Below are 17,324 nucleotides of genomic sequence, written 5' to 3'. Positions count from 1 at the left end.
TTAGCTGGATTGGCTATGCTACAATTACCCCTTATTGTCCAAAAAGTGAGGTGGGGTTATGGGGTTAGGATGGGGGCGTGGGCCAAGGTAGAGCGCTATTTCAGAGTCGGTGCAGACCCGATGGGCCAAATGGCCTCCTCCTGCATTGTAGAGATTATATTCTCAAGTGTATCTGACAACCATACTGTGTGTGACGTCTCCGGTTTCACAGTCTCCTGACATGCACAAATTAACTCTTCTTTCACGGACACATTTGGGAAGCAATCAAGGGTATCCATGTTCCAGGTTCTGAACTCAAACCCCAAAGACACCTTGGAAGATGAATCCGATGCTACCCTAATTGAAGACCCACCACAACACTCCGCCACACACTCACCCTGCACAGAGACACACATCTCAGTGCGACATAGTTGTCGAGTGGCCTCTGGGTTACAATCTGGTTAGCACAGCGCACTGTCTGATTGACAGCAGGCAAGGTGGGGACCTCCCAGGTCTCCTTGTCTATGGCTCCTTGTTATCATCATCAGCAGTGTTCGTGGAAATCAGTTATAAATCCTTGGTTCCTGTACAAACTGAGTATGCAAACTCCACACAGTCACCCTAGTCAGGAATCCTACCTGGGTCCCTGGCGCTGTGAGGCAGAAGTGCTAACCACCATGCCGCCCTATTATGACTGTTGCTGGTGTGGCATTTAAGTATGTCCTTTGCGAAGGGCGGTATGTGGCGCAGTGGATAGCACTGACACTGCGGCGCTGAGGACCCGGGTTTGAATCCCGGCCCTGGGTCACTGTCCGTGTGGAGTTTGCACATTCTCCCCGTGTCCGCGTGGGTTTCACCACCACAACCCAAAAGATGTGCAGGTGAGGTGGATTGGCCACACTAAATTGCCCCTTAATTGGAAAAAAAATTATAATTGGGTAATCTAAATTTATTTTAAAAAGAGAAGAAAGTATGTCCTATGGCATACTATTTTTAAATGTTTTTCCATGTGCCCATACAACTTGGGCGCTCTACACAGAAAGTGGCACAAATTTCTTGCAGAATGTCCGCACTGCAGTGCTCTGGGAAATTTTGGATCATTAACCGCAATTTCTTTTTCAGAAAATCATAACAAAGGAACCTCCTCCACGCATCTCAGATACGAATGGCTTCCTCCTGATGTCCAAGAGCCCAAGTAAACTACAATCAGTTTGATCTGTAGGCAATCTGATTCGCCAACACATGCAGGATGTGTTCTTTTTAAAACAGTGACGCGTGGATTAGGAATTGTTTTTGAACACATTTAGTAAACAGCATTTGCTTTAACATTCATAATAAAGTCTGAGAAAACTTTCAGCTTTTCTGATTGACTTTGGGAGTAGAGAGAAACCAGTTTCTTTTTGCTGAACCTTCTAGAGATTCGAGCCCTGTAACTTGCTCACAATGTTTTTGCTCATATATGAGCAAGTGAGCAGTAGTTTCCTGAATATCACTGAAAGGAGGGACTTACTGTTGACATGTCTTTAAATTTTTACTTCACATTATGATTGCGAATTGCCAATGTGTGCTGTAACCTATTACAGTTGGCTTAGTGTAATCAGCTTACATTGTACTTTGTTTTTGTAAATGGCGACAAGAATTGAAAATAATTACATTTCTATAATTAAATGCATATCTTAATCTTCCTCCCTTATCTATATGTCACCGATGCATCCCTTATTACCCTCAATTAATTTGTAAATATTTGAAGTTAACTTTGGATTTTAATGCATTGTAATTTACGGCAATTACCTTCTCACACAGGTTAAACCGTCTTAATTTCAATGCAATTGCCTCAAATGAAGAGTGGAATTTTCTGCTCTCACCAGTGGTGTGGAATCGTAGCAGACGGGGACACTACATTTGGGTGTGATTGCAGATTAAAGGTGGGTTACGTTTCCCACTGATTTATGCCGGGAACCACATTTACAGATCATGACTCATCATTAAAAGGGCAACTCGCCGGAATTACGTTCCCTCCTCCAAATTAAGTGCCCCAGCAGTGGATCATTTGAACAATCTGTTTCCCAATTGTGTATACAAGTGGCATGCATCTGGTGAGCTACACTTCATCCGGGGGGGGGGGGGGGGGGGGGGGGGGATCTCATGGAATCTTATAAAATTCTAACAGGATGAGACAGGGTAGATGCAGGAAGGATGTTCCCGATGGTCGGGGTTTCCAGAACCAGGGGACACAGTCTAAGGATATGGGGTAGACCATTTAGAACAGTAAGAAGTGTTACAACACCAGGTTGAAGTCCAACAGGTTTATTTGGAATCACTAGCTTTCGGAGCGCAGCTCCTTCACCAGGCGAGTGACCATTTAGAACAGAGATGAGGAGAAATTTCTTCACCCAAGAGAGTGGTCGGCCTGTGGAGTTCGTTACCACAGAAAGTGGTTGAGTCGAAAACATTGTGGGCTGGATTCTCCGTAGGTGGGACCCTCTGCTTTGCTGGCAGCACACCCGCGCCCTCGGATTTCCCGATGGCGTTGGAGTGTCCGCAATGAGAAACTCCATTGGCTGGCTGCCGGGACAGAAGATCCCGCTGCCGGGGTGGGGGGGGTTCCGCACCAGAGAAAGGGTGTGGCGGGAGGGAGAATCCGCCCAGTATGTTTTCAAGAAGCAGTTAGGATATGGAACTCAGGGCAAAGGGGATTACAGGATATGGGGGGAAAGGGGGAATTTAGGCTGTTGAGTTGGATGATCAGCCATGGCCATAATGAATGGCGGAGCAGACTCAAAGAGCCAAATAGCCTTGTCCTGCTCCTATTTTCTATGTTTCTATCTAGATGTTGCATTCTCATTCTCGGGGACCTCTTGGGGCAGCACGGTAGCACAATGGTCAGCACAATTGCTTCACAGCTCCAGGGTCCCAGGTTCGATTCCCGGCTTGGGTCACTGTCTGTGTGGACTCTGCATGATCCCCCTGTGTGTGCGTAGGTTTCCTCCCGGTGCTCCGGTTTCCTCCCATAGTCCAAAGGTGTGCAGGTTAGGTGGATTGGCCATGATAAATTGCCCTTCATGTGCAAAATTGCCCTTAGTGTTGGGTGGGGTTACTGGGTCATGGGGATAGGGTGGAGGGTGTGGGCTTGGGTAGGGTGCTCTATCCAAGAGCCGGTGCAGACTTGATGGGCCGAATGGCCTCATTCTGCACTGTCAATTCTATGAAACTTGACTCTCGAGTGTCATTGGCAAATGCTGAGCCAAGGCTGGACATGAGAGGCAGCCGGAGGCTGGGGGTGGGATGTAGTAGAGTTGAATAGTGTAGTCAAGGCTGGACAAAGGAAATAGTCTTCCAGGGGAGGGGGAGGGAAGATTGTCAAGGGCAGGGATAAGGTTGGATGGTGGGAGTGCCTTCAAGGGTGGGGTCTGTGATGTTGACAGTGAGGTTCTGGGGGGGGGGGGGGTGAACTTGGAGTACTTGCGATAAGAGGGAACAGTCACAGTTAGAGGGAGGGCAGCTGCTGGGTGAGAGTCCGGTGGGTGAAGGTCTCATCAGATTGGTCACGGAGGGGACAAGGCAAATGATCAGATAACAGGAGGGGGTAGGATTAGGTTGGGCATGGGGACGGTAATGGGTGTTGTCTCAGAGAGGGGGAATGGCATATAGAGGTGAATGGTGATAGGGTCCAGGGTAACATGGGGAGGTTCAAGAACGACAGGAGGGAGAGGAGTGATGATATTGGGTGGATAAAGGGTGATGGAAGGATGTTGGGTGACAGGGGCAGGGTGAAAGGTGGTGAAGTGAGTTTTCCAAATTGATCTTGACCACACAGTTGGTCAGTCAGTGAGATCCCTCGAGGTGGGAGGGGTTATTTCCGAGTGGGTGGAGGTGGTAGAGCGGCAAAAATGGATGACTAAAGGGACACCCTCATAATTATGAGGCAAATGGACATCAAGGATGCTGACTTGTGTTCTCCTCTGTACAGAACCCGCATGGCAGTGGGCTTGTTCCTGTTTCTTGGGTCTCATTACATTGAGATCCCTGCATTCTGTGCCATTTGCCATCAGCTGCAGTCAGACGTAGGGATGAAGGGAGGGAGGAAGGGAGGAAGGTGGATGCCTCCAAGGGCCATGGCTGGTGGTTGGCTGCCAACTTGTGATTCCAAACCTCCATCCTTCTGTGAATAATCATGGCTGACAAGGGATCATGTGGCTAGTCTTTCTCTGCTGCTAAAGCAATGGTCCCTGGAGTCTCAAGAGTAGTGGAAACCAGTGCAAAAGTGTCTACATGAATCTTACAGTACATGGTTCTCATCGCCATGGTCAAAGAACAATGTCTCCAAATGCATTCAACGTATGAACGGGGCAAGCACCCATCTCCATCCTCCAGAATGTTCTTTGATTGGAAGGGGTGGGGTGAGGATGCCATGTCTAGACGAGACTAGGTGGCTTCCTGCCGGCTTTGAAATGGAAGGAAACCTAGAAAGGACATTCTGACTTTATGTATCACTCCAGTTTGTTCACACATCCACTGAAGAGCTAATGATGCAGGCTGCAGGCAATCCTGCCTTGGTCATGGCTCTCATCCAGAAGAGGAGATGGGGGCGGGGTGGGGCGCCGTGTGACACATATCCATGAGGCCGAGCCGCTTATTGATGCAGAATTAATGAGCTGAAAAGTGGAAGATTGAACATGTTACTCCCATCCCGCTGCCCAGTGGGAATCATGCCAACTTTCCTGCCAGCCACTGGACTTAGTCTCCAGAATGGAAAATTCCTCCCTGCATTCATAAAGCTCATGATTAGGAACATAAATTAACCCAAATATAGACAGGTGATGTATTCCTTAATTTAGGAACTCCAACAATCTGTCATTTTAAAATCCATGGAACAACACAAAAATAAATTGCAACGAATTCTAGGGGAACAGCATTGCTGCTATCCCATCAATACTGGATTAGAACTATTGGGGTAGAAACAATGGACCAAATGGGCAGCACAGTAGCCTTGTGGATAGCACATTGCTTCACAGCTCCAGGGTCCCAGGTTCGATTCCGGCTTGGGTCACTGTCTGTGTGGAGTCTGCACGTTCTTGCCGTGTGTGCGTGGGTTTCCTCCGGGTGCTCCGGTTTCCTCCCACAGTCCAAAGATGTGCAGGTTAGGTGGATTGGCCATGATAAATTGCTCTTAGTGTCCAAAATTGCCCTTAGTGTTGGGTGGGGTTACTGGGTTATGGGGATAAGGTGGAGGTGTTGACTTTGGGTAGGGTGCTCTTTCCAAGAGTCGGTGCAGACTCGATGGGCCGAATGGCCTCCTTCTGCACTGTAAATTCTATGATAATTCTAAGAAATGGCCCCCTTCCTTGCTGTAAGATTTGATTATTCTATGTTGTAGGGTGAAAGCTTGGATCAGCCATTTGTTGCCACTAACGCCAAATGCTAAAGCAATTGAGAAGGCAGTTCATCATGGGGCTAAAACAATCGTGCTTCTCATTGGCGAATTTGAAGACGGAATTTCACTTATCCATCTGGGGAGCAAAAGGGAAACAAAAAGATCATTAGAGTGAGATCAATACAAAGCAGGAGGATACTCTACAGTCCTATAAATTTATAGGTACAGACCACTGTTAAATGTCTTGCCCGTTGTAACATCGAGCCATTCAAACTAGGAATGACTCAGATTTGGCCTTCGGTTTATCCTGGGTCAGCCGGACATAGCAGGGGTGGCAGCGAGGGAAAATCTATTCTCAGCGTCTGTGAAAATCATGCTGGTTCGTTTATACCATTCACAGTGCCATTGACTGATAAGTTTGTGCAATTGAACATTGCGTAAAGAGGAGGTTACCCCACAGATGTGCTGATCCCTACGGTTAAAATAACTGCCTTGGCGCACAGATAAAGATGGCCACTTGAAACAAAGTGCTGAAAGTGGAGCACTTTTCTGCTTCTGTTCTCAATGGTTAACATCAAACAGAAGCCTGTTGCACAGTAATGCTCTCAACTTTGCTTCAAAACCATCTGAACTCAACCTTGAAATAGCACCATTACTGCACCAGAGGTTGGAGAAAGTGGGGGGGGGGGGGGGGGGGGGGGCAGCTGGCAACGTGAAGGAGATGTTCAAAGCAATGAAAGACATTGGGTGGGATTCTCCGAAACCCCCCGCCGGGTGGGAGAGTCGTGAATACCGGCGTGAATCCCGCCCCCGCCGTCCTCTGAATTCTCCGACCTCCCAAAAGTCGGCGAGGCGTGAATCGCGCTGCCCGCCTCGGAGAATGGCGGGGACCGGCGCAACGCTATGGACCCCGGGCTGCCCGAATTCTCCCGGCCGGATGGGCCGTAGTCCCGCCGACGTGACCACGGGTCACGCTGGCGTAAATTAAACCACCTTATATAACGGCATCAACCAGTGATGGTTTACGCCGGACAGCGTGGAGGTAGGTCACAGCGTGGGGTGACCGCAGGAGAAGTGACGGCCGTTATGTTTGCTGATCAGCCAGCGATGTTGGCCGACGTGGCGGCAGCTGCACGTCTACATGTTGCCCTGGGGAGGAGCGTGCCATGGAGGCGGCGCAGGCTGCCATAGAGTAGCATGCGGCAGAGGGGCAGGTGGCAGCCGCCCAGGCTGGAGGGCCGCCCACCCGACAGGACGAGGAGGAGGAGGTGGTTGCGCCACGGCGACGGAGACGCCCGAGGAGGCCCCGTGTGTACCGGCCCCGCTCGTCGTACCAGGACCTCACGGACCGGGCTTGCAGGAGGAGACTCCGGATGAGCCGGGAACCGTGGCACACATCTGCCACCTGATGGCACACCTGGCACCGGCTAGCACAGGGGGAGGACACCCTCTCCCCGTGGCCGTCAAGGTTACGGTGCCCCTGAACCTTTATGCCACGGGGTCATTCCAGGCGGCGAGTGGGGAACTGGCTGGTATCTCGCAGGCATCGGTGCATCCGTGCAGTGACAGACGCCCTGTATGCCATTGCAGACCTCCACATCCAGTTCCCTCAGGACCGGGCAAGCCAGGATGCTCGGGCAGCGGGCTTCGCTTCCATGGCCGGGTTTCCCATGGTCCAGGGGGCAATCGATGGGATGCACGTCGCCGTGCGGCCACCTGCAGATAACAGGGCTGTGTTCACCAATAGGAGGGGGACCTATTCCATGAACATTCAGATGGTCTGTGACCACCGCATGATTATCCTGCACGTCTGCACCCGGTACCCGGGAAGTGTACATGACTCTTACATCCCCGGCATGTTCGAGGGACGCCAACCCCGGCTGAGTGTCTTGTTGCTGGGCGACAGTGATTACCCGTTGCGGTCGTGGCTGATGACGCCATGACGGAGGCCACAGACTGACGCGGAGAACAGCGACAATGATGCCCTTGCAGCGACAAGGGGTGTGATAGAGAGGTGCTTTGGCCTGCTAAAAATGCGTTTCAGGTGCCTGGACCGCTCTGGAGGAGCCCTCCAGTACCCGCCAGATAGGGCCAGCAGCATCGTTGTGGTCTGCTGCGTCCTGCACAACATAGCCCAGCAGAGGGGCGATGTGCCGCAGGGGAGTGGAGGAGCAGCAGGACGAGGCGCAGTCCTCCCCAGATGAAGAGGATGGAGGCAATGGTCAGGACAGATGGGCTGGACATGGGCAGGAGGCTGCCCACCGTAACCGGCTGGACCTGCGGGCACGGGACGGGCTGATAGCCGCCTGGTTCACTAACTAGGGGGGCGTGCGAATCGCCAAGTATGGGCACAGACCGCACACCACGGCACCAGCTGACGACCCTCAACCCCCGCCACCCACCCACCACCGACCACCCCCACCCCACCCGCATGCACACCACCCCTCCATTGCACATCCACCTGCAGCACAACGGGCCGGGCTCACACGGATGCCGGTGGAAGCGGATCTATTGCAGGCCATGGAGGATGATGATGACCCGCTCTGCGATGAGCTCCTGGCTCTACATCGTTGGACAATGTCTGACCCATGGCCACGGGACAACCCTCCACCCGGACCATCCCTGCATGCGGCCGTGACACTGCAGCGCACGGTCCCCGGTATAACTTGTATCTGCAAAGAAGGTTTTATTTACTTACCACCCAGTAGCTTCGATCCTGGGTCCCGCCTTACTGTGGTATAGTAACGTAGACTTTGACAATTTTGCAGTAACCACTATTTCAGGTTAGAATAAACTTTTAACTTACTTTATTTTACTTCAAAAGATAACATCACTGTCTTTACAACAAGTAAAAAAGATCTTGCTTCTAGATTTTCCGTTCCGGTTGTTCGGACCTTTGTGGCCTCCTTGACAATGTCTCTTCTTATCTGTGGGTGTTCTCCGTAACTTCGATCCCCTGTTCGGCTCTTGCATTCAGTCATTCCCATCTACCGAAGCAGCTCTGAGAGCTGGAAGTGATGATGGCTGCTAGCCATTCAGGATATTTATTATCCTTCTAACAGCTGTGCTGGTTACATTTGATTATCTTCAAGTAATATCTTCTGCTCAATTTCTAGTTTCCATCATGTCTAACAAGAGGATGTTTCAATGATAAGCATTGGTAAAAATGCTTTGATGCTTGTCAAATCTTCTAGGAGTGATACATTCGGTTCTCGTCATGTTTAAACTGATTCCTGCTTGGTGTTTATTTATGCCTTAGTAGACTCAACCGTTATCTCCAGGCTTCCACTTTTAACTGATCACATGATGTTTCTATTATTCACAAATGCACATTATTTCATGTAATTCACTTAAGATTCTGGCAATTCTAATCAATTGTTTTTGCAACAATAGGGCAGCACGGTGGTTAGCATAAATGCTTCACAGCTCCAGGGTCCCAGGTTCGATTCCCGGCTGGGTCACTGTCTGTGCGGAGTCTGCACGTCCTCCCCCTGTGTGCGTGGGTTTCCTCCGGGTGCTCCGGTTTCCTCCCACAGTCCAAAGATGTGCGGGTTAGGTGGATTGGCCATGCTAAATTGCCCGTAGTGTCCTAAAAAGTAAGGTTAAGGGGGGGTTGTTGGGTTACGGGTATAGGGTGGATACGTGGGTTTGAGTAGGGGTGATCATGGCTCGGCACAACATTGAGGGCCGAAGGGCCTGTTCTGTGCTGTGCTGTTCTATGTTCTATAAAAGGATGAAATGCTGTTCCCTTTATGGAAGTAAAAACTTAATTTGCCAGAATTTCTCTAACTTGAAAGAAAGGTATCAGATTACAGCATAGGCTGTTTTAGAGCTGTTCTCTTAACGCCTGTGTGATAAAGGCTGTCCGCATTTCAAACCCTCTTTTCTGAATGCTGTTAACCCTTTGTGGGATTTTTGCTTGCTTTTTCTCATATTCTTTCGGGTTTTATCAGATCTCCATGTTTCAAAAGAGATCTTTCCCAATTTACTTTACAGCCTGGAGGAGGGTGAAGGGGGTAGAGGATGGGAAGGATGGGGGGGGGGGGGGCAGGGGGGCTGGAAGGGTGGAATGGGGGGGAATGATGGATGAGGCCATGTCCTATGTGAAGCGATGAGGCCTTGGCCCTCCAGACTTGTTGGACTCTCGCTGCTGCTGCCTGTCCTCCATCCTCTGGCTTTTCCTGTGGGTCCTCCCTGGGCTCGTCCTCCTGTCCCTCCTGGTCTGGCGCCTCCTCGTACTCGTCCTCCTCCAAGGTGGCCACATGTTTACTTCCCTCCACCTTCAGCGCATCGCCCCATTGCTGTGCCAGGTTGTGGAGAACACAGCAGACCACCACACAGCAGACGGCCCTCCAGAGGGAGTACAGCAGGGCACTACTGGAGTGGCGAGGCATCGGAACCGCACCTTGAGGAGTCCAATGCACCGCTCAATGCCAACCCGGGTGGCCACATGGGCCTCAATGTATCGGGTCTCCGCATCGGTCACCAACCTCCAAAGTGGCGTCATTAGCCAGGTCCTCAGCGGGTACCACCTATCCCCCAAGAGCCAACCGGACATCCTGGGTTGTCCTCGAAGAGTCCAAGGTTGTCCGACTGCCCCAGGATGTAACTGTCGTGCACACTCCCTGGGAGGCGTGCGCACACATTCATGATCTTCATGTGGTGGTCACACATGAGCTGGATGTTCAGAGAGCGGATTCTTTCCTGTTGATGTAGGGCACTCCCAGTTGACCCGATGAGCACAAGGCGCCATTCGTACCATCTATCTGCCCCTGGACCTGGGTCACCTGGTCGATGGTGTAGAATCCTGCTGCCCGGGATCTTGTTGGACTTGGTCCATGTCAAAGTTTATATAGTTTTCTGCCCAGACAAACAGGGCATCCGTGACTTCAAGGGTGCCCGTGTGGGCTGTAGCTTGTGAGGTGCCACACAAGTCCCCGCTTGAGCCCTGGAATCATCCTGAGGCGTAGAAGTTCAGGGCTGCGGTGACCTTGATGGTCAATGGGAGCAGGTGTCCTCCTCCAAGTCCACGAGGACATGGCACAGGTGCCGCACCGTCCCCTTTTTTAGGCGGACCATCCTGCGGCACATGCTGTCCGTAAGTTGTTTGAAAGACCAGCGACGCCTGTACACCCTGGGCCATCGCTGGCCTCCCCTTTGGGTCCCTCCCTCGCCTGTTGGGTGGCCAGGACCTCAGGGTGTGGGGCTGGATGCTGCACTTGGGCCTCTGCCTTGAGTCGATGCTACTGCCACCACCATCTCCACCATCTGGCCACCTGGCCTGCCTGTAGCACCCTGAGGGCAGCTTCCGCAGGATCCAAGATATCTTCCCTTTGTGTAACATTTGTAAGGAAATGTGAGAGGGCATGAGACTGACAACCAGTGGTATCTTCCACCCCAGGACCTTCCTGCCCCCCCCTTTGCTCCCTTCCCCCCACCTAGCACGCCCTGGGGTGGGGTCCCCAGCTCACCGGACCCCAGATCCCGTACCCCAGACACACATTTTTTTTTTAAATTTAGTGTACCCAATAATTTTTTTCCCCAATTAAGGGGCAATTTAGCGTGGCCAATCCACGTACCCTGCACATCTTTGGGCTGTGAGGGTGAAACCCATGCAAACATGAGGAGAATGTGCAAACTCCACACGGACAGTGACCCAGGGCCGGGATTCAAACCCGGCTCCTCAGCGTTGCAGTCTCAATGCTAGCCATTGTGCTATTGTGCTGCACCCCAGACACACACATGTAATGGTGCCTGGACCGAGCGCTCGTCCCCTCTCCAGTGCACACACACACCACCTGGTTGCGGAAATGTCCCCGGTGCTGGGGCCCAGTCCCTGGGTGTCGGGTGGTGGTTGTTGCATCCTGCATGTCCCCCCCCCCCCCCCCCCCCCCACAGTGTTCAGGCATCATGGTCTGATTGGGATGCTAGGCAATGTCTCCTACATGCAACATGGGACACCTACGCATAAGGATTCCCTTGGGATGTGTAAAGCGCACACTTAACAACGATTGCTAATTCCCAATTAGCCGCATTGCCAGAGGCCACTATGGTCAGTGGGAGTTATGGGTAGTCAGTGGGGCAGGTGGGCTGGTGCTGGAGTTGGCCCGGGATGGGACCGCGCGGTCCAAGGGTTGGCATTGTGTACCCACAGGTGCTGAGACACCCATCTCCCCCAACCCCCCTCCCAACCCAGGCCATGGCCAAGGCCACGTCCCCTGCTTCGCAAATCCTTCACGCCACCGATGGTGCTCACCCCGATCGAGGCTGGAACCCCCCCAGAGGCTCCGCCACACACCCTCCGAGCACCAGGGCAGCAACTCCAGTGCCCCCGGGCTCATTGCCCAGGTACGAATTTGGCTACTGACCTCCTCGGAACCCCACAGCAGCCCTTCCGCCAGCTTCACGTTTTTTAAAAAGGAGTACTAATCGGCACGCATGTGACCACTTGCTGAATAGGCCGTCAGATCACAGGATGCCGTTGGATAGGAGGTTGCACCTGTTAATTGCATGGAGATTGAGTTTCCATGGTGATTATTGGTTTCTCGCTGCGCTACGGTGAGATCCAGACTTTGCTAACGGGACCGGGCCGGTCGCAAACAGATTGGTGCCCGTCGGGGTTTTGGCTTCTCCTGCGATTTAACGGCCTCGTTGCGCTCTCACTTAACGCGGCCATTAAGTCCTACCCATTAGCTTTGAGTGTCGCATAGATTTACCAGAATACTGTCTGGACTCTAAGGTGCCCCACCCTGCCTGCCATTGAAACCCCCCCCCCCCCCCCCCCCCCCCCCTCCCCGCAACGGAAGAATTCCGCCCGTGGTTTCCAGAACGGCTGACATTACTCTTCAGATCTTTAACGCCTCGAAATTGTTGGCAGCGTTTCAGTTTACTCGGCAGCTCTGAGATGGCCCTCTCACTGGGTACTGATTGTGTACGAGTCACGCACATCTTAAGCTTTTCTTTTGAACTAGGCGGCTTTGCCGTCAAAAGCTTATCAGTCAGTTTGGGGAACGAGGGAGAATTTATCGTATCATTCCTTTCCTATCAGGATGTGGATCATTTTCATTGTAGATCGACAGCATTCCTTGCTGCGGGGTTTGGAGAAGGTTGGTTACCTTTGCAGCCAGTAACTTATATACTTCAGCTTGCACAAAATATAACCTTGGCTTTGAATTCAATATCAAATAAAAGGCATTTGGACCCTGATATTCTATATGTAATATATATATTCTGATATTTGCCATATGTAAACAGAAAGTTTGCGGAAGCACAACGTGCTTGTGTTCTGACAGATTTCCACTGTTAATTGAACGGGTGCCCACATTCCTCTGCCCCAGTTGTGCCAGGAGCCTGGGAGGAGCATTGTGTAATGTCAGGATTCCTCCCGTTCTGAAATTTGCACATGTGCAGCCAAAGTCATAATGAGTTTTGGAGCCAGCTTTCTTGATTTTGGCTAACTTTTCATGGTGGAATTGAAATTATTTTAAATTCCAGCAATTTTTCGTATTTTTTCATATCTTTTAAATAAAGATTCACCAATGAAGACCCCATTTTGTGCTTGTAACCACAACCGTCTGTCGTCAAGTACGTTCTGGTTTTTTTTTTGAAGCGCGCGAAATTAAACTCCTCTTTTGCTACTGGTAAACTGGGTGGCTTGAAAGCACATTACTTCCCCGGAATTGCACACATGAATCCTAGAGTGACTACAGCACATAAGGAGGCCAATCAACCCATCGTGACTGCACTAGCTCTCTGCAAGAGCAACTCACCTAGTTCCATACCGCCCCCCCCCCCCCCCCCCCCCCCCCCCCCCCGACTGTCCCCCTTAGCCTTACCATTTTTTCTCTTTGGGTAATTATCCAACTCCCTTTTGAAAGCCACGTTTGAATCTGGCTCCATCATGCTGTCAGGGAGTGCATTCCAAATGCTAACCACTCGCTGCACAGAATGTTTCCATATATCACCCATTTTTTCTTTTGCAAATCACATTAGATTGATGTCAGCTAATGGAAGTTCACGCATAGTATGTTCACTGGATTTACACACTAAAATTTCACTGGATTCTCACACTGTACTTACATTGGATTCACATACTGTACTTTCATTGGATACAGACACTATTTATACTAGATTACAATGCTAAACTTTCACTGGATTCACACTAATTTAATTGGATTCACACACTGTCAATTCACAGAATCACAGTCATTTCACTGGATTCACACACTGGATTCACATACTGTACTTACACTGGATTCACAATCTGTACTTTCACTGGATGCGCACACGGTACTTTCGCTGGATTTCCACAGGCAACTGTCCCTGCACTCATACACTAGAGTTTCACTGAATTCACACTGTAATTTCACTGGTTTCTAACACTGTACTTTCACTGGATTCACACAGTTTATTTCCACTGGGTCACACACTGTACTCTCACTGGATTTGCACAGTAGACATTTCATTAAGTTCTCAACATTAGACTTTCACTGGATTCAGACACTATGGGCGCGATTCTCCGCTGCCCACGATGGTTCGGTGAATAACGGGAGGTCCTTCCCGATATTTTTCCCGCCCTCCCGCTATTCTCCCCCCCCCCCCCCCCCCCCCCCCACGGCCGCCCCACGACACGAATCGCTGCTCGCCGTTTTTTACGGTGAACAGCGATTCTCCCCAGGATGATGGGCCGAGTTCCCAGGCCTTTACGGCCGTTTTCACGAACGCAAACACACCTGCTCTCACCGTTCGTGAAAACGCCCGCAAAGTGCCGTCCCGGACAGCCATGGCACCGATTGGCACGGCCGCACCACAGCCGTGCCAAGGGTGGCATGGGCCTGCGATCGGTGGGTACCGATTGCGGGCAGCAGGTCCGATACCCGTGCACTATTTGTTCCTCCGCCGCCCCACAGGATCAGTCCGCGGGACGGCTGAGGGGCATGACGGCCCGCGCATGCGCGGGTTTGACGCATATGCGTGATGATGTCATCGTGCGCGTCAACCGCCGTGACGCTTGGCGCGCAGGCTTAGCGACGGTCGCTAAGCCCGCGATGCCGTGCTTCACGGGGCCGCGCTGCTAGTCCTGCCCAGGGGGGGAGAATCGGGTCCCGGGAGGGGGCGTGGAGGCTGCCGTGAAACACGGCCAGTTTCACGGCAGCCTTTACAACTCGCCGCATTTGCAGAGAATCGTGCCCTATGCTTTTGCTGGATTCACTCACTAGACTTTCATTGGATTTGCATATTAGACTATCGTTGGACTCACACACTGCACTTCCACTGGATTCACACACTAGGCTTTCACTGGATTTGCACATTAGACTATCGCTGGATTTGCATACTGTACTTTCACTCAATTCACACACTACTTTCACAGGATTCACACACTGTAAATTCACTGGATTCACACACTAGTCTTTCACTGGGTTCACATACTAGGCATTTACTGGACTCACAAACTAACCTATCACTGGATTCACACATTTGCACACTGCCTGTTCACTAGATTCATACACTGTCCGTTCACTGGATTAACACACTAGACTTTCACACAATTCACACAATAGACTTTAACTGGATTCACACACGAGCCTTTCACTGGATTCACACACTAGACTTTCACATGATTCAAACACTAGACTTTAACTGTAGTCACACTGTAGTCTTTCACTGGATTCACACACTAGACATTTACTGGATTCACAGGCTAACCTATCGCTGGATCTTCATGCCGTACTTTCACTTAATTCACACACTGTACTTTCACTGGAATTACACACTTGACTTTACTGGATTTACTCACTAGATTCACTGGATTCTCACATTGTACATTCACTGGATTCACACACTAGACTTTCACAGGATCCACGCACTAGACTTGCACTGGATTCACACACTGTCCGTTCACTGGATTAACACACTAGAATTTCACAGGATTAACACACTAGACTTCCATGTACGCAGACACTACTTTTATTAGATTACAAAGCCAAACTTTCACTGGATTCACATTGCATTTCCCTGGATTCACACTCTGTGCTTTCACTGGATTTGCACAATATACTTTCACTGGATTGGCACAATATACTTTCACTGGATTGGCACCTGAATTGGAAATCAAACTAGCCTAATAGAATAAAAAAGTCTGCTAGATGCCAGGTCATTAATTTAAGTTTAGAGAGTTTCAGAGAAGCTTCCTCGGGCTCAAATCGATCATGTAAAATCCTTCTGTCATTGGTCATCCACTGTCACATTATACTCCCAGGAGAGAGGGATCTAGGTGGGGTAAAGAGAATAGAAGAAAAAAGGGGGCTCTGGTTTGGAGCAGGAGCAAAACGAGCATGCGCATGTGACATGGAAACATTTCAGAGGAGATTTACTAAACCAATACCAGGATTGGGCAGGTTGTCTTATGAGAAAAGGCTAGACAGGCAAAGCTTGTATTTATTAGAATTTCGAAGAATAAGAGGTCACTTCATTGAGGATCCTGAGGGGTCTTTGACAGGTCTGGATGTGGAGATGTTTCCTCTTGTGGGAGAATCTAGAACCAGAGGTCACTGTGATGTTACTCATTTAACACAGAGGTGGGAAGAATCTTTTTTCTCTGGAAGGTTGTGAATCTTTAGAACTCTTCTCCTTAAACGGGGGTGAAAGCAGAGTGGGTGTGTGGTCATGAGTGAGTGTGTTAGAGTGAATGAGTGAGTAGGTGTGTCAGAGTGAGTGTGTGCGAGTGTGTGTGGGAGTTACTGAGTGAGTGTGTGGGAGTGAGTGTGGGAGTTACTGAGTCAGTGTGTGGGAGTGAGTGTGGGAGTTACTGAGTGAGTGTGGTAGTTACTGAGTGAGTGTCTGTGAGTGTGTGTGGGAGTTACTGAGTGAGTGTGTGGGAGTGAGTGTGGGAGTTACTGAGTGAGTGTGTGCGAGTGTGTGTGGGAGTTACTGAGTGAGTGTGTGCGAGTGTGTGTGGGAGTTACTGACTGAGTGTGTGTGGGAGTGAGTGATTGAGTGTGTGGGAGTGAATGAGTGACTGAGTGGATGTGTGGCAGTGAATGTGTGGGAGTGAGTCAGTAGAAGTGAGTGAGCATGTGTGAGTGAGTGAATGGGTGAGTGAGCGTGTGAGAGTGAATGAGTGACTGAGTAAATGTGGGAGGCTGAGTATGTGGGAGTGAGTGACAGAGTGGGTGTGTCAGAGTGAGTGGGTGACTGTGTCAGAGTGAGTGAGTGAGTGATTGAGTGAGTGCGTGAATAGAGGTGAGTGTGAGTCTGCCTTACACCCAGTCTCAGTTTTATCACTCACTCTCACCACCACACACCAGCACATGCCCATCTCCCCCCACCTACCCACACCCAGACCCACACACACCCAGACCCACACACCCAGACCCCCACACACACACCCAGACCCCCACACACACACCCAGACCCACACACACCCCCACATACCCACACCCACACGCGCAAATCCAGACCCACACACACACACCCACACACACACACAGACCCACACACCCAGACCCACACACACCCAGACCCACACACCCAGAGCCGCACACACACACCCAGACCCCCACACACACACCCAAACCCAAACCCACAGACCCACACACCCACTCCCACTGACATCCACTCTCCCCCACACACACCCAGACCCACATACACACACACCCTGACCCACACACACACCCAGACCCACCAACCCAGACCCACACACACACACACACACACACAGACACACACACCCAAGTCGTGCTTTAACTCTACGGGGCACTGGTGAGACCACACTTAGAGTATTGTGTATTGTTTTGGTCTCCTTACTTAAGGAGGGATGTACTTGCATTGAAAGCAGTTCAGAGAATGTTCACTAGGCTGATTCTGAGGATGAGAGAGTTGTCTTATGAGGAATTTTAGAACAGTACAGCACAGAACAGGCCCTTCGGCCCTCGATGTTGTGCCGAGCAAGGATCACCCTACTCAAGCCCAC

General features: G+C 50.8%; 1 protein-coding gene across 1 annotated transcript in view; it reads left to right on the top strand.

Annotated features, from left to right (window-relative positions):
- Nucleotides 1-1,462, top strand: part of pld5 (phospholipase D family member 5) — a 216,564-nt gene extending 215,102 nt beyond the window's left edge. Inside the window, exon 10 of the mRNA XM_038815060.1 lies at nt 1,102-1,462. Within this exon, the coding sequence (XP_038670988.1) occupies nt 1,102-1,178 (77 nt within the window). The 3' untranslated portion in view covers nt 1,179-1,462. The remainder of the gene's footprint in view (nt 1-1,101) is intronic.
- The last annotated feature ends 15,862 nt before the right edge of the window (nt 1,463-17,324 follow it).

The sequence above is a fragment of the Scyliorhinus canicula genome, chromosome 1 (assembly GCF_902713615.1).
Source record: "Scyliorhinus canicula chromosome 1, sScyCan1.1, whole genome shotgun sequence".
Taxonomy (NCBI): domain Eukaryota; kingdom Metazoa; phylum Chordata; class Chondrichthyes; order Carcharhiniformes; family Scyliorhinidae; genus Scyliorhinus; species Scyliorhinus canicula.
The sequence above is the reverse complement of the archived record's forward strand: the minus strand, read 5'-3'. Positions and strand labels throughout refer to the sequence as shown.